The sequence below is a fragment of the Podarcis cretensis genome (genome assembly GCF_951804945.1).
Source record: "Podarcis cretensis genome assembly, chromosome: 7".
In the NCBI taxonomy this organism is placed as follows: domain Eukaryota; kingdom Metazoa; phylum Chordata; class Lepidosauria; order Squamata; family Lacertidae; genus Podarcis; species Podarcis cretensis.
The window spans coordinates 47,619,545-47,644,701 of record NC_137176.1 but is presented as its reverse complement, the minus strand read 5'-3'; the positions used below and the strand labels follow the sequence as shown (position 1 = coordinate 47,644,701).

The window sequence follows — 25,157 nt, the reverse complement described above, 5'->3', positions numbered from 1 at the left end:
GAACACATTAAATCTGGCTCTAACAAATGCGAATCTATGCGACGCAGCCGATAAGGTAGACAGATATCGAGGTATCTGGGACATAGATGTAATGCCCTGATTTATCGGGGAACATGTACCTCCACCTGTAGTAAGATTTTGTTGCAAATCAACCTCCTCCAATCTTTGTTTGATGACCTTTTTAGCTGTAATTAGATCTAAATTAAGTATATCGGAAGGAGAGATTCCATAAGACAACAGTTTGGAATGGATTTTTGTTGCCCATGGGCTGGTGAATTCATCTCTCCAAAGGCACTGAATAAGATGGTAATTTGGCAATTTATGCCAAAGGGACAGCCAATAATTAAAGGCATGTCTCCACATCAGAATCTCTAAGGAGGGGGTCTTAAGTTCTAAGCGAATGGCAGAATTGCTTACACAGGAGGGTAGTTTCAAAAGGCGCCTGAGAAAAAGATTTTGCAATGTCACCAGGGGCATGAGGTTTACAAAGGCGCCCCATAAAGGGACCGCATAGGCCATAGTTGCAACCACTTTTGCACTATAAACTTTTAAGGCAGATGGAACATGCATAGCCCCCTCAGTAAAGAAGAAGCGTAATAGAGCGTAGATAAGGGCTTTAACCTTATTTTGTAAATATGTGATATGCGCTTTCCATCCCATATTATACTGGAAGTAAATGCCTAGATATTGAAATTTGTAGACTTGTTCAATTGGCTTCCCCTCGAGTTCCCACCTATACAGTTTACGACTCCTGGAAAAAAATAGGACTTTAGATTTGGAATGGTTAATAGTAAGTAAATTTGTTTGGCAATATAGCGCAAAAATCTTAAGGGCCCTCCTCAAACCGATTCGAGAATATGAGAGGATCACCGCATCGTCAGTGTACAATAATAAGGGGCAATGATAGTCTGCAAGCCTGGGTGCATGAATGGTGGTTTGGGCCTCAGCTAGGGGAGTTCTCATGTCACTAATATAGAGGTTAAAGAGATAGGGGGCAAGGATGCACCCTTGTCGTACCCCCTTATTTATTGTTACAGAGTTTGTGAGATCGCCCTCAGGTGTTAACCTCACCCTAGCGGCCGTCCCTTCATGTAATTTAATCATAAGCCACAACAGCCTTTTATCTATGCCCCACTTTGCCAGTTTTCCCCATAACAGCTCTCTAGAGATACTGTCAAAAGCCGCCTTCAGGTCTATAAAAGCGGCACATAGAAGACCATGAGTGGGGGAAGAATACTTCCACGCCAAATGATATAGAATTATTGCATGGTCAATAGAAGCGCGATTTGGTCTAAACCCGATCTGTTCATGACCTATCAGATTGGAATCTTCGGCCCATTGGGTTAGTCTGGTTAGCAGGAAGCTAATAATAAACTAATGTTACGATAGTTTCCTGGGTCCTCTGGTGGTCCTTTTTTATATATAGGAATTATGATGGACTCCTTCCATGATCTAGGTATCTGGCCCGTGGCATTGATTGCATCAAAGATTTTTGCAAGAATTTTGGCCCACCAAGCTGGGTGCTGTTTAATAGCTTCCGCCGGGATCAGATCGGGCCCTGGGGCTTTACCAGTTTTCAGTTTAGCTATTAAATCTACTATTTCCTCTGGGCTAGTATCTGGCCATATGGGCAAGTGACTTGGAAGAGTATCAGAATGAATGTTAGAGATATCTGTCTGGGAGAAATATTTTCTTAGAAATTGTTCCCATGTCGGGGCTGGTATAACCGTCAATGGGTATTTCCTCGATCTTTTGTTGATTAAATTCCAAAAACTGCGAGAGCTGCGAAGCTTAGAGGCAGCAATCAGCGCTTGCCAACGTCTTAGCCGCCACTCATGCTTGGCTGACTTCTGTGCCTGTTTGTAAGCAATTTTGGCCTGCAAGTACTCTGGGGGAAGAGTTTCAGCTCCAGAAGATTTATATCTGTTGTAGATACAACAGAGAGAGAGTCTAGCTTGCTTACATTTGGAATCAAACCAAGGTGCACCGAACCTGGGTTGAACTCGGTTAACCAGGTGAGCCGGCATCGTAAAGAAGCTAGTTAAATCTACAGAGAAGTGGGAGAACCACTCCAGTATCCTATTTGGTTCAGACAACTCCGCCATTGAAACAGTAAGGGATTCGGAGATATTCCTCTGGAAGAATTCTGCATATTTTTGGGCCTGTGTGACAATGAACAGCTTGCACATAGACAGCATTTAGAACATCCCCATACTGCAGTAATGCTTTGTTTTTGCTTAGTGTGCAGTTAACTGAACAGCCACTAGCATTCTCTGTGCTTTAAGGAACTATCTAGGACAAGTATAGCATACCTGTATATTTATACATTTTACACCTACACTGAGTACTGCATATATTGTCAGACATGGTGGCATAGCAAGATGAGGAGAGTGCTTGTAATATGTCAGACTTAGCTGGCTTACCTTGAGTTTCTTTTGCACCTGGTGTTGACTTAAAATAAATCCTGGGTGCTGCTCAGTGTGGCTGCTGCACTGTGTATCTTCAGCTGCATCGTTTTTATCTCTGAAACTACAGAGGCAGCAGAAAATCTGTCAGAGTAAACAACTGCCCTATGAGCTGTTCATAGTCATGGGATTCACCCTCCTTGATTGCTCAGTTTTAAAGAGACAGGGAAGGGGGAAATCAAAAAACCCCACAATGTATTTAACTCTCAAATTAATTTTTGTTTGTTTACAAATGGTCTCATAGAACCCTTGTCTGTGCCTGACAATTGCACCATTGTAGCTTGGTACAATGAAACTGTTTGTATGAAATTGTACCACATGGAAGCCTCTGGCCAATCTAGTCTGTGCAAACTCTGATTCAGTAGTTCAGTTTTGCTGAGAAAGAGGAAGTGTTTTTGAGAATTTAAATGAGGTCACTAGGAACCTATAATACATTAGCTGGTGAGGGAGATAACTCCTTAAAATGTGTTGAAACCAAACATTGTGCTCTAAAACAAAGTGATTGTGATTGTAGTGCTTCCCAACTAGAAGGTAGTAAAAAAAAGCTTGGTGTGCTTATTTTACAAGATACTTATCAAGGAGAATAACAGGAAGATGTAGCACAATAGAAGGCGATAATAATTCTATTGTTAGAAGGGATGATTAATATCAGCATGCGTAATGATGATGATTCTGTGACCTAGTTTGCATGTCATCTTAAGGCATAGTTTAAAATAAACTATGGTTTAAAGTAAACATGCGCTTAGCTCTTCCCTTCAGTGCATCAGTGACAACAAAGAAACCAGAGATTGACTTTGTCCATTATGTGCAAAGCAATGTCTTGTAGCTTATTTCCCATCAAACTATAGTAATAAGCCAAGGCTTGTTCATATGTAATGTTTCTTGCTTGGCTCACTGAAGAGGGGAGCAGGGGAGTAGCAAAGTACACTGTTCATTCACATTGAACCATTGCTTCAATTAAACCATGGTTTAATGTGACATGTGAAAATGGCCAAATGTAGTAAGGTTCATAAAATGTATATGTCTTAGTGCCTGCACTCTGTTGATGGCTTTATAAACTTGTATTCTACACAGACCTGAAGAGCTTAGGAGATATGTGTAAGACAGTTACAGTGAAACCTCGGTTTTTGAATGTAATCCGTTCTGGAAGACCATTTGACTTCCGAATTGTTTGAAAACCGAAGCTCAAAGGGCGGAGAAAATTGAGAAAAATACAGTGATACCTCCGCAGAAGCCGTTTGAGTTCCAAGGTGCATTCCAAAACGGAAGCATTTACTTCCAGGTTTTCAGTGTTTGAGTTCTGAAACGTTCATCAACAGAAACATTCGAAACCCGAGGTACCACTGTATAGGGCAGAATTAAGTAGTATTCAACAGAATAAACTGGTAGCGTTTTCCTGGATTCTAACTTTTTTAGGGAAGAGATAGTGGGGATTGTTATGTGATTGAGTAGCAAGATAAATAGCAGGTTGGGGAGAAGGCTAGACTGAATATCTCTTCCTGACGCACATGCTAGTGGTGTTAAGAGCATTCAAGTGATCCTCACCTGCAGCCACAAGTGGTACATTCAGGTAAGATTTTATTCAACACAATTAAATAATATGCCTTTTCCTGACTTTACTACTTTGGGTAAGGATCACTTGAATACTCTCAAGAACCCTAGCATTTGTGTCAGGGAGAAATGTATAGTCTCGCTTTCTCCCAATATGCTATTTTATTTTAATTGTCAATAGGCTCATTGTATGAGGTGCCTGATAAATAAATACTTACTGTAGGAGATTTTACCACTCCAGACAGCAGTATTAAAATGTTGAACCTACAACACTTTCCCTTGAAAGGTACAGTCCAGGAAAAGCTTTGCCAGTAGATTCTGATGAATCATGTAGATCACCTGTTTACTAGAACATTTACTAGTACATGATGATTTTGAGGTTTCCAAATAAATATTCTCTAACTTGAAGCAAAGAGACTGCTGTAACTCTGCAATGATCCAGTGACAGAGAGAATGGCACTACGTTGAAGAAGAGGAATTAATGTCAAATATGGCAATGCAGTTACTTGCCATAGAAATGGCTAGTGATTGATGCTGGATTTCCCCAGGCACTATTCAGATACTTTAGCCACCACAGAGTAGCTCAGCGCAAGTACTTGTAATTGATGTAATGAAGACCTAGCTTCCAAAAATTCTCTAATAACAGGAATAAAAATTCTATAATAACAGTTTCTGTATTTTCTTTGCAAACTGTAACCTAGAGTGTCTTGAATCACATTATTAAATAAAATAGAACTGAGAATCCTATCCTGAGTGCTCTTGTTCATGCTCATCTCTTTTACAGGAAGAGACACTTTGTTTCTGAATACACACCTATTGACAGCAACATTGCCTATTCTGTTAACTTACGCCAGAATACTGGTAAGTTCTAGAAAGTAATGATAGAGCGTTTGTGTGTGTTCCTCTTTAAGAACGTTGGTTATAATATATTAAATTATATGCTGGGTTTGTTGTAAAACAATATGTCCTGAATTTTTTCCTTGCACACCATTTCTCTCTCTCTCTCCTTCAGTAATAAAAAAGGAACTTAATAATATGAATTATTAGTTTTTAAAATAAATATCCTAGACTACACACAACTCTTCTTCACGGTACTCCCACACGCATTATGCTGGTGTACCTCCTGATTTCTGCATTCAGTGGCTGAATTATGCCCTATTTTATATGGAGTCGGGCTTAATAATGTCATAGTCCTCTTTTTCATTCTCTACATTTTTGTTCCTGTTCCTAAATTAAACAGAAAAACCTGGAAGCCCTAATTAATAGTTGTCAGGGACTCAGCGGGAGCGCAGGGAGGAGAGGAGATGGAAAGCGAGGGGGAGCAATCCGAGGGCAGCGTAGGAGAATATGACAGCAGCCCGATAGATTCCATGAGCCTCTCCAGCGAATCGGAAGATTCACAGAAGGGGGCGCCGATGGGCAGGGCAAGGGGCGACACAAGGGGGACACCCCAGAAGCAAGGGGCCAGCGGGGACTCCCAGAGCAGCAGTTGCAAATCAGGACCAGCTTCCCCACCAGAGCGTAGTGGGGGGGAGGAGTCCCAGGTGTCAGAGCCCACACATGCACCACCAGTGAGAGAAGATGAGTCAGGGTGGACCACGCCTCCATCAGAGAGCGAGTTAACGGTTAAGAGGAAAGTTGCAGGCTGGGCGCGCGCGCCAAGTTCAAAGGTACAGGCGAGCGGCACAGAAGGTAGCCCGGATAGGGAACCAGGTCCTAAAGCCCGCCGGAAGGAGGGGCAAGAATCGTCAGGGTCAGCGTCAGAGGAATCCAGGAAGGATGAGACCCTAGCGGGCAGGAGGGCCCAGAGGAGAAAGGAATTTAGGAAGAGGTGGAGCAAAGCGAGAGTCTTAAACTGGTGTGGAGGGGGAGGAGACTCAGACAGGACTTCGCCGGTCTAAGGTCGGGACGTAGAGCTGCACGCTGCGGCTTTGAAATGGAGACTGAATCTCAATAAAGACTTTTGTACATAACTACAGCCTAGCGTTGGTCCTCTGTGAGCTGGGACCTGGAGGCAGCTCTGACAATAGTAATTGTTGGTTAGGTATATGGGTCGTGTTGGAAATGGATATCTTACTCTTACTCTTACTTTACTCTGGATGTGCTCTTGTTCTTGCAGGAGAAGCTACCTGGTGTGAAAGGCTGGGTGAAAGGTTCGAGAACGTGTTAAGAGTCACATTCACATCATGGGGGGCTTTCTGTGTTCGAAACCCAAGACCTGTTGTGCTCTTTTCCCTGGCTTTTATTGCCATGTGCTCCTCAGGCCTGATGTTTGTCAAAGTAACAACAAATCCTATAGACCTCTGGTCATCCCCAAACAGTGAAGCTCGCAAAGAGAAGGAATATTTTGATACTCACTTTGGACCTTTCTTCCGTACTGAACAACTTATTATCCAAGCTCCAAACGCCAAGCCAGAAATCTATTCTCCATATCCATCAGGAGCAGATATTCCTTTCGGGCCTCCACTAACTAAAGATATATTGCATCAGGTAATACAGACGGCAGCCCTTTGCATGCTCAGTGGATGCAAGGGTGCAAGTTGAAAAACTGAAATACAAAGGGGTTTGGGGGGGATGCCTTTGATTGGCAGTTACCAATAATTTCAGGGAAGCTTCTGTTCAGATACTTAAGCCCTGTGTAAGCCCTTGAAACCTCTACTATTTCAGGGATAGGTGCCTGCCAGCATAGTACAATCAGAATTGTGTGCCATTCAAGAATTGAATCTGGTACTGCTACTTGTAGTTATAGCTTAGCCGTTCCAGGTAGCTGTGTCCAACTTGACTATGATTGCACTAAAAAACCTTGAGGCACATAATGACACTGGTGTAGATGTAGCCATGAATGTAAATGAATTAAGTCTCCTACCAGACTCGCATGCTCCTAACTCCTTTTCCGATGATGCTTCAATAAGGGGATTGGAAGTCTCCATATCTGCTTTCGATTAACTACAGTTTATCATGTCATCTGAACCCTCAACTATGATTACTCTTTACTGTGGTTAGTTGAATCAAGCTAGCTTCATAAATTCTGGTTTTGAAGTTGGCTTGCTTCTCAACTAATCATAGTTACTCTTAACCTCAGTTTGTCAATTTTTGGATGACACTGCATGTAGTGGTTAATCTGAAATAGAAATAAAAGCTTTCACATTCTAACTTGGAGCCTTTGCCAGGGGGAGAGGTAGGGGTTTACAAGCCCAAGGCTCACTGCAGCTTGTTCTTGTAATACAAATTGTGGTTTAGAGCAAGCATCCATCCTATTAGGCCTAGGGGGACATTTGAAAATCTAAACTGCAGAGGGTGTACCACAAAGCACACATTTCACAGAGGAACTGTCAATGCTTAGTACCGCTCCCCCACAAGCAAAACTTTTACACCACCCAAAAACAACACAAAAAGACAATTCCCCCCAAACTGGGAACCACCCAAGCAAAACAACCAAAATAAGCCCCAAAACCACAATTTTTAAAAAATTAGGAGTGGAAGAGAGCCTGTCTTAGTGGGTGTCTGAGGCCACTACGCTTGGGAACTCCAGGCTTAGAGTTATGTCTGAACTAGCCTATTGTAGAATTAACAGTTGCTGTATGTTAAAGTATAATAGAGAATTATGTATTTATGTCCTACCCTTCCACTGTAAATCAATGTTCTGGGTAGCTTACAGCATAAATGCATAATAAAATAAAATAAAACCATACATTCTAAGCAGTACTATGAAATCTGTATTTTTGTCATCTAATCTCCTTTAGACTGTACAGCTTGAGCCACAGTTGGTTAGCTTTATCCACCATATCTTAAAGGTTGTTTGATGCATGGACATAAGAAAAGTTCTGTTCTGCTGCTATGACACTTAAGTTCTTCCTTTCTCATCCTTTCAGGTGCTAGACTTGCAGAATGCTATTGAAAACATAACTGCTTCTTACAAAAATGACACCGTAATGCTGAAGGACATCTGCCTGGCTCCTCTTGCTCCCTCCAACAATAACTGTACTATTTTAAGTGTACTCAATTATTTCCAGAACAGTCATTCTGTCCTAGATCACAGTATTGGTGATGAATTTTTTGTCTACGCTGACTACCACTCTCACCTCTTGTACTGTGTCCGGTAAGCACAGTGATATTTCACATATATATTTGTAGCTTGTCAAAATTGCTTTTGAATATCTGTTTGACAGACTGACTTTCGTTTCCTTCTTTGGTCTACATGCTTCTTGGATAGTTTGCTTGGTACAGGGATTGTAGAATACATTTTAAGTAAAACTAAAAAGGAGCTGTTGACTTGGTTTGGAGAAAGCATCATTCATACACCATGCTTTGTGTCCAGGATCAGTAAGCCCCACCACTGCTTTGGAGCCTAGACAGAATTCCTTGCAAACTGAGGACCTCTGGATTAATATAAGCCAGTGCCTGGGGTGGAGATTGAGCTTGCTCCCTAGTTTCTAGTCCTGGTTTCATAAAATTTGCTTTATGAAGGCTTGAACAATTGGCTGAATTGAGCTGATCTTTGTACTTGCAAAGTTCTCACACCTTATTGCTATACTTACATGATTGGAAATAGGATTACTTACTTTGTTGGAAATCGCTTCAGAGTAGGTAAGTAAGGAAGGGTGGTCTAAACCACAGAGCCTAGGGCTTGCCGATCAGAAGGTTGGCGGTTCGAATCCCCGGAATGGGGTGAGCTCCCGTTGCTCGGTCCCAGTTTGAAAGCATGTGAAAGTGCAAGTAGATAAATGGGTACCGGTCTGGCGGGAAGGTAAATGGCATTTCTGTGCGCTGCTCTGGTTTGCCAGAGCTGACTTAGTCATGCTGGCCACATGACCCGGAAGCTGTACGCCGGCTCCCTCGGCCAGTAAAGCGAGATGAGCGTCGCAACCCCAGAGTCGTCCATGACTAAGACCTAATGGTCCCTTTACCTTTACCTTTAAGTAGAGAATATACATGATTGAGGTGTTAAGGGAGAAAATGAGATGGAGTCAAGGAAACTTGAAGGGCATTCCAAAGTAAATGCCCTTCACTTCAAAATATGATCTCCTGCAATATTGTAACAAGCAGTGTTCTACTTGGATAACTGTCAACAACTGTGTATGAATTTCACAGGGCTCCAGCCTCTTTGAATGACACAACCTTGCTTCACGATCCGTGTTTGGGAACATTTGGCGGCCCTGTGTTTCCTTGGCTGGTGATGGGAGGATATGATGGTAGGTGTGAAGGATCAAAACAGGTGTGGAAGCCTTGCTGAAATGAAGGTGTAGCCTCCACATCCATTTGTTGTGATTCTCAGTCTCTTTTCAAGACTGTTAAGGTAATACAGCTAGCTTAGTATGCAGCCTATAGCCTACACTTTTATCAGCTATGAAATACACACTGCATCTCAAATTGCTGTCAAACCTTACCACTGCCATGTGGTGTTTCCATGCCATGTGGGAAAATATTCATGGTGAGGAATAGAGTGACTTGCACACAACAAACTGTATTTTCTTGTTTAGCAGGAATTAGTAATATAGTGTAGTATTTAGTCTGGATGGAAAACCAATTTTCTGGTGAATACTATTTAATTTCAGTGCACTGGTTGACAGCCAGTGTGTGAGCTAGTATTCTTTTACTTTATTCAGCAAGGAAGACTCAAGCATACATACCTAAAAGCAATTGTAACACTTTGCATGGGTTGGGGAGGAGAGATGATGGAGTACCTTCTGAGGACAATGGTGTGTGGAGCGGGGGGAGGACTAGTAGTTGGGCCCCCTAAGCCTGGTGGTAAGTTTCATTGAGATTGGTTGCATTTACATCTGTGTAAATCGGCTTAGGTTAGCACTCGTGACACTATTTCTGCTAGTAAATAAAATGGGTCTTACTTAGTGAAGTAGCATGAAGTGAATATGGAAGACGCTTTATAACAGGAGTAGACAACATGTTGCTTGCCATATGTTGTTGGACTCTAGTTCCCATCATTCCTTGGTCATGCTAGCTATAATCTTCTATAATCCTTAAAATAGTTCCTTATGTATTTTATCTTTTTTTTAATGCCTAGGTGAAAATTACAATAATGCTACAGCCCTTGTGATCACATTTCCTGTCAAGAATTACTACAACGACACAGAAAAGCTAATGAAAGCACAGGCTTGGGAAAAGGAGTAAGTCTTTCTAATTGAGGCTTAACTGAAACATTGCATGTAAAATTCTTATACTGGAGATGAGTCAGTTGCCTGCCCAAGAGAATCTGGCAAGGTCTACTTCACAATTTTTTTAAACAAACAACAAGCTATTTGTGTAACTCAGAAATTAACATGTTATAGACGAACAGCTAGTGTTTTATCTGACATAACTTTTAGTTAGTGTAACCTTGGAGCTGCACAAACAGTTTCCCTATGCAAGCATAAGATGCTGAAGACGGCATCAGAAGTTTGTTCATATCCTTCTTTTCATGATACAGATCCTTCCAAAGTGGCTTATAAGTAACATTAAACTACATCTTAAACCCACAATAATATAAAAAGTCAAGGGTGTCCCCATAGAACACCCTTTGGAGGCGGTGACAGAACATCCAGCTGAAGCAGGCTGTGAGGCAGCCTTTACTTTTGTCCTTCACAATTCACACTTTCTTAAAAGTATGAATTGAGCCCAAGGATAACCTGGGACATCTGGGAAGCATGTTGTCATCAAGATAAAGTAGAATGTTGGGTCTAGCCCAAAAGTACAACTAACATTAAAAAAACATTGGAGACCTATGTGAATAATGTGAGAAATTCTTTCTGACATTCTAAGAATCCATTGATTTGTTGTCTTTCAGGTTCATCTCTCTTGTGAAAAGCTATAACAACTCAAATTTAACAATTTCTTTCTCTGCTGAACGTAGCATTGAAGATGAAATAGACCGGGAAAGCTACGGTGATGTTGGTACTGTTGTAATTAGCTACGCAGTAATGTTTGTGTATATCTCTCTAGCTCTGGGACACATCAAGAGTGCTGCTAGATTCTTGGTATGTATGTTTAATGGTTTAAAAGCAAGTCTACAACAAATAAAAGTGGGCTGAAACATTTATTATATACTTGACTACTATTATGCTCATCTGTGTGTGTTTTTACTCTTATAAGGGGAATTCCATTAGCTTCAAACAATGGTTTTTTTAAAATGCTTTGTCGTGTAATATAATATGAAAAATTTAACAGAAATAGGCTGCTCAGTGCAACTGTTTTGTGTTGACTGAGTTGGTTGCAGGTTCCTTCTCTTTTTCAAAGTACCAAAAGGAAATATTTTATTCAACCTCAGAATCATTCTCTCACTAATCCAGCAAAGGACATTTCTTTATACAGTATATCACTTACTGGATTAGGTGCTGTGGGTGTACACTGAAGTTTTAATGATATTTTGATGCTAGTTTTCAGCACTGGGTGATTTCTAATAGGATACACATTCCTATTCTGGTTCTTTTTATGCAAGACTAGACCTAGATTTTGATGTGATATAGTTTTGTTAAGCTACAATTGTACTTGAAAAACATTTATAATGGGTACCAATCAGGTATTTTAAATATAATTGTTGTGATTTGTTTCTTCTTTTGCTAGGTGGATTCAAAAATTTCCTTGGGCGTTGCAGGCATTCTGATTGTACTGAGTTCAGTTGCATGTTCTCTGGGCATCTTCAGCTATTTTGGAGTTCCCTTAACATTGATTGTTATTGAAGTCATTCCATTTTTAGTGTTGGCAGTTGGAGTGGACAACATTTTCATTATTGTCCAGACATTTCAGGTATTTTTGTGATTCCTCGCCACCCTAGTGTGTAATGAATAAGCTGCTAATATAAGTTGAATATGAATATACAAGTGGGATCAATGGCCCATTTAGGCCAGTAGTGTACCTCTAAATTGTGATCAGATAGGAAGCTACTTTAAACTGAATGAGACCATTGGTCCCCTTAGCTCAGTTTTGTGCATACTGACTGCCACTAGCTCTCCAGGTGTACAAACATAAGTCTTTCTTAGTCCTACTTGGAAATACCAGGAATCTAGCATGGGATCATCCCATCCAGAGAATGTGGTCTACTACTGAGCCATGGCCCCTTGATGCAAGAGGTGTTGATATCATTTGGTTCTGTTGTATTACATGTGGTGTTGCTTTTTGAAATCCTGTTCAAGTGATTTTGTGAGATGTTGAGTATTAATGAGTTCAACACAAAAAAATGAAAGTGCTCCCATATTAGAATTGTGTTTACTGGGAATCTTACTTGAAAAAGTAAAAAGACTTGGCATATAATATGCTAGAGAACAAGTGTCCTTACTGGGAAATTGGTTGGGAATAAACGAAAATACTTGGAACACTTGAGAAACGATAGTGCAATATATTGCCTTTCATTAGGTGCTGGAGAACAGTACAGCTGTTTGAGGATATCTACCTTCTATTACGATTTTGCAAATAAACCATTGCGTTACTAGCCCACACAATATATTTATAGCACCCTGACGCAACCCACTCTCCTTTAATTTCCCTGCCAGCTTGCTTAACGTCATGGTTATCCAGATGGGCGGCTCTTTACAAGCGTGTCCTAGCATCTTTGTACTAAACTGCTGTTATATCTCATGCTTTTACACAAATATATAGTGCTCCTGCATTTGGAACACTCTGTACAGATTTAGTACCCTAGATCTAGAAAAGGGCAACCCAAATGATCAAAGTGTTGGGAGTGTCTTCCATTCAAAGAGAGGCTGAAATCTGTTTAGTTTAGGGTGGAAGATGACTCTGAAAGGGAATGTGACAGACCATAAAATCATACATGTGCAAAGAAGTTTTTCTTTCTCGCACATAAAGCTGTAACTCTGTAGTTATTGAATGGTGATATATTCTAGATAGGCAATAGAAAGTACTGTATCACATAATATATTTAACTTGCAGAATTCACTGCCACAGTATATAACCGCTGCTGGTGTGGCTAGCTTTTTAAAAGGGGATTAGACAAATGGAGGATAACCATACTGATGCTTATATGGCAACTTTGTGTTAAGGGATAGTTTTGATACTGAATACTACTTGCTAGGGAGCAACAGCAAGAGAAGGCATCGCCTTCTTATCCTGCTTGTGGATTTTTTGGAGGGAAATGGTAGGCCACATGCAGGATAATGAACTAGGAGGATCTTTTGGTCTGATCCAAAATAAGCTCATGTTTTATTCATATTCATGTCTGAAATTCATAGAATAGTAGTTTTTCTTCCAGGTGGGGCATGAACTGTCAAACCTCTGTAGGATGGGTATTTTTGCGGGGAGGGGGTAGTGTTGGGTGTTGGTCCTCTATTCTTTCCCTCCCTTTGCAGGCTTTTTCTGTAACAGAAGGGAAAATTGTCCTGGCATGCCCTTGGAACTCTCTCCCTGTTTTCTGTCTCCATTGTCAAAGCCCTAGTGAAGAACCACCACCAGCAGTAGACGTTTCCTCTGCTCCTGTGAGGAGGCCTCCATGCTTGGACCTCCCTTTTGGAGATGGATTTCTCTCTCTTTGTGGACAGGGACATTCACACAATCCTTTAAAAACATGTTTTATTGATTTTTCAGAAAGAGAGAGAATACACCAACAATACCATTCAGTTTATCCCTTACCATCGCTCCTCCAAACCCTAACAGAACTTGAATATATCCCAAAGATTCACACAATCTTATTGCCCGTGTGTTGCCTTCAGAGGGATAAGTGTAAGAGGGCCTTACACTTGAAATTCTGGTTGTACTATACAAAGAATAAAGAGATAGGTTTTGTTTTCTTCTAGTGGACATGGAACAAAGAAATGACTAGAAATGGGAAAAGGAGAACCAGAAAATTCATATATGTTCATTTTCTATAGTGACTGTGAAATGATCACTGTTCTGTGATAAGAATTGAGTGGGCAAGACTAATGTACATTCTAGGAAACATTAGCTGCGTATTTGTTTCCTTGAATACAAATGTTTGGATAATAGATCCAAGGACAACTTTCTCTAGATCTGATTTCTAACAAATGAATACTATTTCAGAGAGATGAACGCCTTCAAGGTGAAACTCTAGATAAGCAGATAGGCCGAATCCTTGGAGATGTGGCTCCTAGTATGTTCCTGTCATCATTTTCAGAGACAGTGGCCTTTTTATTGGGTAAGGATTTTTAATTTGTAATTATTTTTTGTTCAATATACCATATTTTTCCATGTCTAGGACAATGTTTTTGTATTATAAATAATTTTTTACAATTGTGGCTCATCTTATACATGGATAGTGCAGAGGGGGGATGGGCAATTGGTGGCAACCGCGTGCAGGAGATTGGCAGCAGCGATTGTGCGGGTGATTGGCCGCGGCAAGGCCTGCTGGTGATTGGCTGCTCTGCGGCAGTTGGGCGGGTGATTGGCGGTGACCGGGCAGATGATTGGTGGCTTTGCTGAGGCAGGCGATTGGCAGTGGCATTGAAGCGGGTAAGCAATTGTCTTCAGTCCCCTCCCAAAAAAAGCTCAGCAGCTGTGGGCAATCTCCCCCCATTTCCTTAATTTGGAGTTTGAAAAAATAGGAGCCATCTTATACATGGGGGTGTGTTATACACGGAAAAATACGGTATGTTGTACTCTGTTCATCCTCATCACTTGCAGGGTTCAGATAAATGCATACTCTGCTTAATTCGAACATGGATGGTCTATTAAGCCATTATTTCTAATGGTTCTATTCCACGTTGTGCAATGAAACTTCTGTCACAGAGGTGGGGAATGCTGGTGGAAATGATCACACACAAGATTTGTATCAGGGATACTGAAAGTTACTAAAAGCAAAAAAAGCAAAACCATTATATAGTTTATCATCCCAGTTTTTTGTTGTTTTTTTTTTCATTGTGCTAAATTCTAGCTGGTAATGTTAAATTTGTCTTCTACCCAATGTATTGCTGGCAGCTAGGGAGGAAAAGGGTTGTCGTGTAGAACAAAATGATAAATATTTATTCTGTGGTTGCTTGTGAAATTATGGCATCTACTTAAATTATCTTTGTCAGGGGTTCAGGAGCAGAAGCACAGGGAAGAGGGGAGATGGAGAGCGAAGGGGAAGAATCTGAGGGCAGCGTAGGAGAAGATGACAGTGGCCCGAGAGATTCCATGAGCCTCTCCAGCGAATCGGAAGATTCACAGAAGGGGGCGCCAGTGGCCAGGGCAAGGGGATTCCCAAGGGGGACACTCCAGGAGCAAGGGGCCAGCAGGGACTCCCAGAGTAGCAGTTGGAAATCAGGACCAGCTTCCCCACCAGAGCATAGTGGGGGGGAAGAGTCCCAGGTATCGAGGGCCGAGGATTCCACACCAGGGAGTGAAGATAAGTCAGGGCTGGCCACGCCTCCATCGGAGAGCCAGACAACGGAGGGGAGGTCAGATCCGGGCAGTATCCCGGAAGAGGGAAGCAGTGACAGAAGCAGTGTGACGGTCAGGAGGAAGGTCACTGGGTTGGCGCGAGAGGCAAGTTCAAATGTACAGGAGCGCGGGACAGCAGAGAATGAGGATGGGGAACCGGGTCCTAAAGCCCGCCGGAGACAGGGGGAGGAGTCAGCCGACTCAGCGTCAGAAGAGTCCAGAAAGGGGAAAGCCCCGGCGGACAGGAGGACCCAGAGGAGGAGAGAACAATGGAAAAGGTGGAGCAGGGCTAGGATCTTAAACTGGTGTCAGAGGGGAGGAGATTCAGACGGGACTTCGCCGGTCTAGGGTTTAAGACGTAGGGCTGCGCACTGCGGCTTTGGAATGGAAGTTGAACTTCAATAAAGACTTTTGTACATAACGACGATCGGGCGTTGGTCCTCTGTGAGCTGGGACCTAGGGGCAGCTCTGACAATCTTACATCAGATTGTATTCACCCTTGAAAGCACCTGCTGCTATGCATGCTGCCTGTGGTATTGAGAGATGATCTTCTGTCATCTTTTTGTAGAAGCCTTAATCATGCACTGTTAATTTGACATCCAGGGATTAAAATAAACTTTGCACTTCTTCATATTGAGAGAGACAGTGTGATACTTCTATTTCTGTCTTTCTTTTAGGATCTTTGTCTACTATGCCTGCTGTTCGTACTTTCTCCCTATTTGCTGCAGTGGCTGTATTTATTGACTTTCTCCTTCAGATTACTTGCTTTGTAAGCCTCTTGGGCTTGGATATTAAGCGCCAAGAGGTAAGCCTACTTCAATACATTCAACATTTGTTTTGAATAATTTAATTGCTACTTCAGCTTATTTCATTTTGGCATTTTGTTTTTCAGAAAAATCGATACGATATTCTGTGTTGTATCAAAGGTGGTGAAGAGATCAATAGTGTTCAGCACTCTGAAAGTGTGTTGTTTTTATTCTTCAAAAATATATATTCTCCATTTCTTCTTAAGGATTGGATGAGACCAGTTGTGGTATGTGGACATTCATGTTTGAGACTGGCTGAAAGTCTTTTTTCATTTTTTTTTGGGGGGGTGTACTTTTATGCTAACTTTATCAATCAAAGTGCAGCAGTTGAGTCTTTTAACTGTTCATCGATATTTTGTGAAGATTCTTCTCCCTACTATCATTGATGTTTTTCAGGATTTCTTAAGTTATTTGGTAGCCTGAATGAAGTAGTGGTGGTCTGTAAGCTCTAATTGTTGCTTCCACCAATGCAGTATGGCATACTTTTTATTCTGGAGTTCTTGTGATTAATATATTAGAAGATGTTAGCTACCGTATTTTTCCATGTATAAGACTAGATTTTTTTCCTAAAAAATAACGTCAAAAATTAGGGGGGGGGGCGTCTTATACACGGATACATCTTCCCCCCATTTTATTAAATCTGATTCCCCCAAAATAGAGGGCATCTTATACATGGGGGTGTCTTATAGACGGAAAAATACGGTACATTTTACAGCAATATTAAGTTGACTAGCAGCCTTCTGTCCATCATTGCTCGGAAATTCTAAGAAACTGAAAAGCCACTGCAGTGAAATTAGTGGTTAAAATCAGTTCAGTGTTGAACAGTTCAGTCCACTATCTTGATTCAAAATAGCATCCAAATATATCCAAACATAGATGAAAACCTGAACCTTGGTATCAGGAACCAACTTGTTTAACAGATGCATAATTCTTTGAATGTGTAAATAAAAGTTGTTTCTGTGAGTTAAATTATTTTTTTGAAATATCACCTATTTTTAGATATCCGTATTTGTGGGTGTGCTGTCATTCAGCATAGCAGTTGCCAACAAGGTTGAGATTGGCCTGGATCAGAGCCTGTCAATGCCAGATGTAAGTGACTTTTGCATGCTATGCCCCCTTTTTTTCTGTGGGAAAAACAACTGCAAACAACATACTACTCTTGTCTTACCATATATAGGGTAGAGAGAAGCCTTATAGGTAGCTTCATATTTTTCTCATTCCCTCTCCCCTTTTTTGTATAAGGACTCGTACATGTTGGATTACTTCAGCTCTCTCAGCAAATACCTGCATGCAGGTCCTCCAGTATACTTCGTGCTAAAAGAAGGACATGACTATACTACTTTGAATGGGCAAAATATGGTGTGTGGTGGAACAGGATGTGACAACAACTCCCTAGTTCAAGAAATATTTGATGCAGCAGAGATTAACAGTTAGTAAGTGTTCACTTTTTTCTTCATAAAGCCTGTTCAGCAAATAAACTGACCCAGACACTGCAGTCATAATCTGAGGCCCTTCTTCATGTGCCTCTTTGGCGAGAGGTCCAGAGAGTGACAACTTGAGAATGACCCTTTACTGCAGTGGCTCCCTGCTGGCGGAATGCTCTCTCCAAGGAGGCTTGTCTGGCTCCTTCATTACATATCTTTGGGCGACAGGCAGAAGCATTCTTCTGCTCCAGATTTTTGGCCAATTTCCTAAGGATGAAAGCCACTTTTCTGTTAAACCCTCAAAATGATTTGCAATCAAATTAAGCATATTTTATGGTATGGCATTTTGTTGTAAAATACTCATTTTTTTAAAAAAAAAAAGTCATAGATTTTCCAATGACAGTTTAAGTTACATGAGATGAACTTTGAAATTCTGAACACTTCTACTTGTAGTCTAGGAAAACAATTGCTAATCCTCCAGACAAACCAGACTGTTGTGTATACTTAACATTTAGTAGGAGAAATGTCCTGTTTTGAAAGTTCATTAATAATGTTTGGGTAAAGGTGGCTTGTTTTTCATATTTTAGCACAAAAATTGGCTATGCTCCTTCTTCGTGGATTGATGACTACTTTGATTGGGTCAAACCACAGTCAACTTGTTGCAGAATCTACAACACCACTGGGCAGTTCTGCAATGCTTCAGGTACTGTTTGTTGCCTTTGTACACTCCCTTAAACATGTCTTGCTCAGAATTCTCCTGTTGGGATGCGTGGAATTCTTAGCATGCTTTGATGCCAGCCATGCCTACCTACTCCAGCTTGCATATTTTACGTGGGGGCAGGATGTGGAGTATGGTTTTCAATTCCTACATTTTGACAAATACAGCTAATAGTTTAGTGTTGACAACACATATTGTACATTAAGAACTGGCCTGATTCATATTAGCATCATGGAGGCAAGTCCCCATTCTTGCTTCCAACACTTTTCATAATGTTTACACACGGCTGAGTAATGTGTTGTGTGGTGTAGCAGCAACTGCAGCTGCTATACAGGGAACTGCTTCCTATAGAGCTTGCCATGTGAAGCACTTACATTTTAAATTTAGGAAAGTAGACTTCTTAGCTTTGTGCCATCTTCATTTGGGTTGGATTATAGACATAGCGACATTTGAATAGAATCCAATAGCAGTTGCTGCTAAAAAATGCTTACATATGAAGATCCTGCTGGATCAGGCCAGTTGCCCATCTAGTTCAACATTCTGTTTTCATAGTAGCCAACTAGTTGCTCATGGGAAGCCTGCAAGCAGCATGCCTGAGCGCAAAAGTGCTCTTCCCTCCCGTTGTTTCCAGCCACTGGTATCCAAAATCATCCTCCCTTCAACTATAGAGGCAGAACCTAGTCATCATAGTTAGCAGCTACTGGTAGCCTTATCATTGCATGAATTTGTCTAATCTTTTATAGTTGTCCAAGTTGGTGGCCATCACTGCTTGCCATGAGAGCAAATTCCATAGTTGAACTATGCACTGTGTGAAGAAGTACTTTCTTTAGTCTGACCCAAATCTTCCAACATTTCATACATAGTTCAGCTGGGGTATTCCTCGAGTAACTGCTTGGGTGTCTTTTGCACAAAAATATGGGACTCTTCAGCTAAGATCTTGGTTCTTTGATGAAACTGATTTATTGTGAAGCAGGGTTTTTAGTGTGTGTGTAGCCAGTTAACATACATTTTCCAACAATATTTATGCAGTTGTGGATCCATCCTGTGTGCGTTGCCGGCCACTGACTCCAGAAGGGAAGAGGAGACCTCAGGGTGAAGACTTCATGAAATTCCTGCCAATGTTCCTCTCTGATAACCCTAATCCAAAATGTGGCAAAGGGTATGTGTCAACAGGGGAGCATTTAGAGGGGACACATTTTCCTTCAAAGTAAAATTTATTCTGACAAACACTGCAGTCATAAAGTATAAGAGGCGCATACCACCAGTGGTAAATGAGGCATTTGTGTGTGGAGTGGCAGCAGTGCCGCATCTGATGGGATCAGGCAGTGTGAGGTGATGAAATCAGGGCAGCTCTGGGCTGGCGACGGTTTTGTCCCACAGATGTGTGTGCACCTTTGCAAAGTCTGTCTTAACCTGGAGCTTCCCTGTCCTCCCTGCCACATCCCAGAAAATGCTGTGCTGCCACTTACCATACGTACCCCTGCTGTTGCTGTGCAATTCCAATCTAAGTGTCTGGTCTTCATTCTGACAGCCCAGAACATTGCCTTCTGTTGTTTCACATATCTATCATTGTGGTCCTTGAATAAAGCACTGCAAAGCTGGCTCCTGCATTCATTTTGCAGAATTACATATTTGGGCACAATTGTGATGGGTGTTCAGTTGGATCCATAGGTTCTCTCCTTTCACACATCCTTCCATCAGAGAGGAGCTTTTTTTGTGTGTGGATCCAAACCAGGGTGCTGGTTTCTTTGGCTAGAAGTCAGACAAGAGGTAGTCCAGGGCCTACTGAGGAAAATGACAACACAGAATTACTGTCTTCCACCATTTTACATTTGCTCTGTGCCTGTTCTTCCATTTGCCTTCCTTCTTGACAGATGAGAATGATGTCAGTTGAAGGATACTGGCCGCCTGCCTTGGCAAAATACTGTGTTCCCTTATCTCTCTAGATTAGCAAATTGTTACACAATCGTAGAGTACTGTGCCCAGGAGTGTCCTAACAGCATTGTAGAAGCTAGTTGTCTCTTGGATGCCTTAGCTAATTTTAACTGAAGGAACCTAATAATCATTCCATTGATATGTGTGCTAACTGTACTTTTCTTTACAGAGGGCATGCAGCATATAGCTCTGCAGTTAACTTTATAAACAACTCTGAAGTTGGAGCTACCTACTTCATGACTTACCATACAGTGTTGAAAACCTCTGCAGACTTCATTGATGCAATGAAGAAAGCACGTGTGATAGCATACAACATTACTAAATCCATGAGCACTGAAGAAAAGAACTATCATGTATTCCCCTACAGGTACGTGGCTCTTTTTCCACCTCTGTTCTCCCCTTGCCCCACCAAATACTTAAGCGTTACAGGGTGTGTATTTTCTTTGACTTACTTATATAGCAGCTTTTAACAGCAAGAAGTTCCCATGGCAGCTCATGGATATTAAAACAGGAATACAAACGGAACTGTTATACACTATTAATTTCTGAAGACCTGGTGCAATGAAGTTCCATCATGTCTCAAAAAAGAGACCAAAGAGGAACATAACAAACCTGTCAAGGGCCTGTACACCAGAAATCTAGACACACAGCTGTGTTTCTAGTAGAAACTAATTTGGGGCAGCATTTGGATAGTACCTAATCAGCTAATTTTAAAACCTTGGGGGATTTGTATGGGAAAGCGTGCTCCCCAGGAGTCCATGTTTAGGCTATACGGGGGGCGGGGGGGGGGGCAGCACTTTTAACAGAATGTGGAAGCAAACCCAGTGGTAATATTCTGTAACTGGTGAGATTTGTTTTTGCCAACCTACACAGATGGGGTATTTTGTACTAGTTGAGGCTTCCAGACAGTGTGTTTAAAATCAGTAGTGTGTGTTAAATAAGCCCAATCATGGGTGAAAAATATATATTCTGGTGGGTTGAGTGTTGTTACTGAGCTATGGGGTGATGATGTTGACCTAGTGTGCAGTAGCTGTAAAAAAAAGTGAATTCCATGTTGGGAGATTATTATGAAAGGAATTGGACATAAAACTGTGAATATCAAAATGCCGTTGTGCAAATTTCAGAGCCATAGCTTTTAAGAACAACAGTTTACACCCTGTAATATAACAAGGGTTACTGAATTGTCCTGAAACTTTGCTTTCCTTTAATGGAATGTTGATGGCCAGGTGGGTTTAGCTCTCCCTAGTGTTCAAAGGGACGCAGGTGGCGCTGTGGGTAAAAGCCTCAGCGCCTAGGGCTTGCCGATCGAAAGGTCGGCGGTTCGAATCCCTGCGGCGGGGTGCGCTCCCGCTGCTCGGTCCCAGCGCCTGCCAACCTAGCAGTTCGAAAGCACCCCTGGGTGCAAGTAGATAAATAGGGACCGCTTACTAGCGGGAAGGTAAACGGCGTTTCCGTGTGCGGCTCTGGCTCTGGCTCTGGCTCTGGCCAGAGCAGCGATGTCACGCTGGCCACGTGACCCGGAAGTGTCTCCGGACAGCGCTGGCCCCCGGCATCTTGAGTGAGATGGGCGCACCAACCCCAGAGTCTGGCAAGACTGGCCCGTACGGGCAGGGGTACCTTTACCTTTACCTTTAGTGTTCAAAGGCAAGAATGTCCGTGCCTCTCAGGAACTTTTACCCAGCCCTTTCAAGGACACAACCTAGGTTAGATTCATGCCAAGTTGCTTGCAGCAGTAGCTTAGCAATTCTTTCAGTATTCCTGCTTTTTCAAGCTTTCACATTTTTCAAGCTTTCACATCTTTAGTTTGATTTTTGGGAAATAATTGGGAAATTACTTTGCATAATTTCCTTTATTGGTGAAAACACTGTACATAATTGGTTACTCTCTGAATGAATTGATTTATTACAGTCATAGACCAGAAATATAGAGATATAGTGATAGAGAACATACAAAGGTTAAAATTAAACTCTATAAGCAAGAGCATGACTACTCTCTGCATCCTGGCTTTTTAAAATGTCTAGATTAATCCTATTTCTTCCGCCAAACTTTTTGAAAAACCTGAAAGTGGCATTCTCTTTTGAGAACTAGACGGAATTAATAATTTAGAATTAAGGCATCAAAGTAGCCACGCATTCAAAAGACTTATTCTGTTAATCTGTTACCAATGTGAACATTTTCTATTCTCTTTATATAGTGTGTTCTATGTTTTCTACGAACAATATCTCACTATTGTGAAAGACACCATCTTTAACCTCAGTATTTCCCTTGGATCAATATTCTTAGTAACAATGGTGCTGCTTGGTTTTGAAGTGTGGGCTGCCATTGTTGTTACCCTTACCATTGCTATGATCCTGGTCAACATGTTTGGAGTCATGTGGCTCTGGGGCATCAGCCTGAATGCAGTTTCATTGGTTAATCTTGTCATGGTAAGTTCACCCTCATCTTTTTTTATCTGCTCTCTCAACTTTTGGCGTCAATGGCAAATGCTATGTGCCGTTAGCCAATGTGGTGCCCTTCAGATGTTGCTGAAATAGTATTACTTTCCTCCCTGACAATTGGCCAGGCTAGCTGGAGCTGATGGGAGTTGGGAGTCCAGCAACATCTGGACAGGGAAGCGTGTTGGCCACCCCTGCTCTTGAACTACAGTGTGGGTGCTTCGTACTATGTGACTGTGATCTTAAAGGGGTATCAAAACGTGTTTCCAAAAATATCTGCCAAAATCTGGTTCAGGATACTGTAAATCCACTGTAATATGTTATGTAGGCAAATTTAAAATCATAGAAGAGGAGAGTTGGAAGGGACACCAAGGGTCATCTAGTCCAACCTCCTGCAATGCAGGAATAACAGCCTGGATACCAACTTGTAAAACAAGGGCTCTTGCTCCACCCCACCCCACCCCACCCCTCCAGAAAATGTTGCAGTGTTCCCCTTGGTGTATGTTATCAGATCCTTTGGCTAAGGGGTCTAGAAAACAGAAGTTAGCTTCAAATCCAAGGGTCCCTGTTCGTACTTTCTTCTCTCCCCTCCTCCCAAAAACTTTCTTGCAAAATAACATGAACTCTTCTCTTTTTAACTTTGGAAGGGCTGAATGACACTGAAGCCTAATCCCAGCTGCCTTGTTTCCTCTGCTGTGTCTTCCTCAGTCATCTTTTGTTTTCAGAGTAGAAAGAACATGAAGAATATGAGGTGCTCCCATTCCACTCTCTCCTCTTTTCCTTCTCTCAGCTAGCCTCACCTGCCAGCTGATTAAAGCATCCTGGGGCTGCTCAGGCCCTGCACTCATCAGTAGGCCAGAGAGTAAGAAATACTTTAGCACAGACATAGCTCTCTAGCCTAAATACATAGTCATTTTCAATGTCAAGAGAACTATTTCTAGGTGAGGAGGCTTTTTTACTCAAGGGCTGAGTGTTCTCTTATGTGAAAACTTCCATATACTAGTGACAGGCAATTTATTCCAGACATTTATACACCGCTTAATATTCGGAACTTCTAAGTGGTATACAGGGGGGGGGGGAATTTAACCATGCAATGAATAAGAACAATTTAAAATGAATCATAAGATTTTAAAAATGAGTCCAGGAAAGGTGCAGAGCTGATATAAAGGGTGTAGCCTATGGATAATGCTAAAAGTTGGATAAAGAGTCCTGGAGGACCATATTAGGCCCTTGACCCCAAGGTTCCCCATTCCTGCTGGAAGTAAAGGTACATAAGTGTAGGAAACTTCCTTAAATAAAAATAAATCAAACCCAGAATGTTGAAAATGGAGTATTCTGTGGCATTAACTGCTTAACCTATGCTGTCTTCTTTCCAGAGTTGTGGTATCTCTGTTGAATTCTGTAGCCATGTGACAAGAGCATTCACTGTTAGTACAAAAGCAACCAGAGCAGAGCGCGCTGAAGAAGCACTATCCCACATGGGCAGCTCTGTAAGTATTTTGTTTTGAAAACTATTCTGTTGTGGCACTAGAAACCACTTAAGGGTATGCTCCTATCTCCAGTGTTCAAAACTCCCATTGTTCTAGGTGCATTTTGTGACAGGAATTTCATTAGCACAAGTGGTTTCTGAGATCTGGCCTATGGTTTCAAATTAAAACTTCAGAGTGGAAGGAAAGGACCTTTTTCTGCCTCCCCATTTCCAGCTAATCTCTGAAGACTGGAGAAGAGACCTTCTTAAGGATATTAGGGGAATATCCTTAAGGATTAGCAGTGGGAAAACTAGACCATGTGAAAAATGAACATAATATTTTGGCAGTTCATTCATTTTGTGTTGTATTCTTATTTAAAAAAGCACACCTAGACATTGTTGTTGCACCCATAACCTAAGCTTAAGGTGCCATTTAGCTCCTAGCTTTCATATCTGTTTCTAACACTGCCTATCTCCCTCTCAAGGAGGCCTGAAAGGTGGTACAGAGCATAGCCTGTAGTGACATACTTACTGAGAGTGCAAGATAAAGTTGATTAGCAATTTCCTGTTGTGTTTCAATTAATGCATTGTATAAAACTAAACACTGTTTCCCCCTATGTCAGGTTTTCAGTGGCATTACTCTCACAAAATTTGGAGGAATAGTAGTGCTTGCCTTTTCCAAATCCCAGATTTTCCAGATCTTCTACTTCAGGATGTATCTAGCAATGGTACTACTTGGAGCAACCCATGGTCTAATATTTCTTCCCGTCCTACTTAGTTATATAGGTAAGATCTTGCTCAATATGTACAAGTTGACCTGAAATTTTAACTCTCAAGGAAGTGTGCATAGGGGTGCAGCTTGAGCTTCATTCTGTATTAATGTGATGTCTTGAATTGGTTTGTTTATGCTCATAGTGTGTAGGATATGACTCCACAGCATGAAGGCAGGAGTCAAAACTGGTGGGGTAAATGCAGAAGTTTCTGCCTGCAAGGACAGCTCTCATCCCATCTGAGAACACCTTCACTCAAAGGA

At 41.6% G+C, this 25,157-nt stretch overlaps 1 protein-coding gene across 1 annotated transcript in view; it reads left to right on the top strand.

Annotated features, from left to right (window-relative positions):
* NPC1 (NPC intracellular cholesterol transporter 1) overlaps positions 1-25,157 on the top strand; it is a 40,785-nt gene that overhangs the window by 14,661 nt on the left and 967 nt on the right. The window contains exons 7-24 of the mRNA XM_079982621.1: positions 4,801-4,877; positions 6,136-6,506; positions 7,889-8,115; positions 9,108-9,208; positions 10,039-10,141; positions 10,798-10,987; positions 11,574-11,756; positions 14,001-14,115; positions 16,016-16,143; positions 16,231-16,371; positions 17,144-17,233; positions 17,387-17,577; positions 18,156-18,271; positions 19,316-19,445; positions 20,391-20,588; positions 22,416-22,647; positions 24,033-24,146; positions 24,748-24,910. Of these exons, the coding sequence (XP_079838747.1) occupies positions 4,801-4,877; positions 6,136-6,506; positions 7,889-8,115; positions 9,108-9,208; positions 10,039-10,141; positions 10,798-10,987; positions 11,574-11,756; positions 14,001-14,115; positions 16,016-16,143; positions 16,231-16,371; positions 17,144-17,233; positions 17,387-17,577; positions 18,156-18,271; positions 19,316-19,445; positions 20,391-20,588; positions 22,416-22,647; positions 24,033-24,146; positions 24,748-24,910 (2,870 nt within the window). The remainder of the gene's footprint in view (positions 1-4,800; positions 4,878-6,135; positions 6,507-7,888; positions 8,116-9,107; positions 9,209-10,038; positions 10,142-10,797; positions 10,988-11,573; positions 11,757-14,000; positions 14,116-16,015; positions 16,144-16,230; positions 16,372-17,143; positions 17,234-17,386; positions 17,578-18,155; positions 18,272-19,315; positions 19,446-20,390; positions 20,589-22,415; positions 22,648-24,032; positions 24,147-24,747; positions 24,911-25,157) is intronic.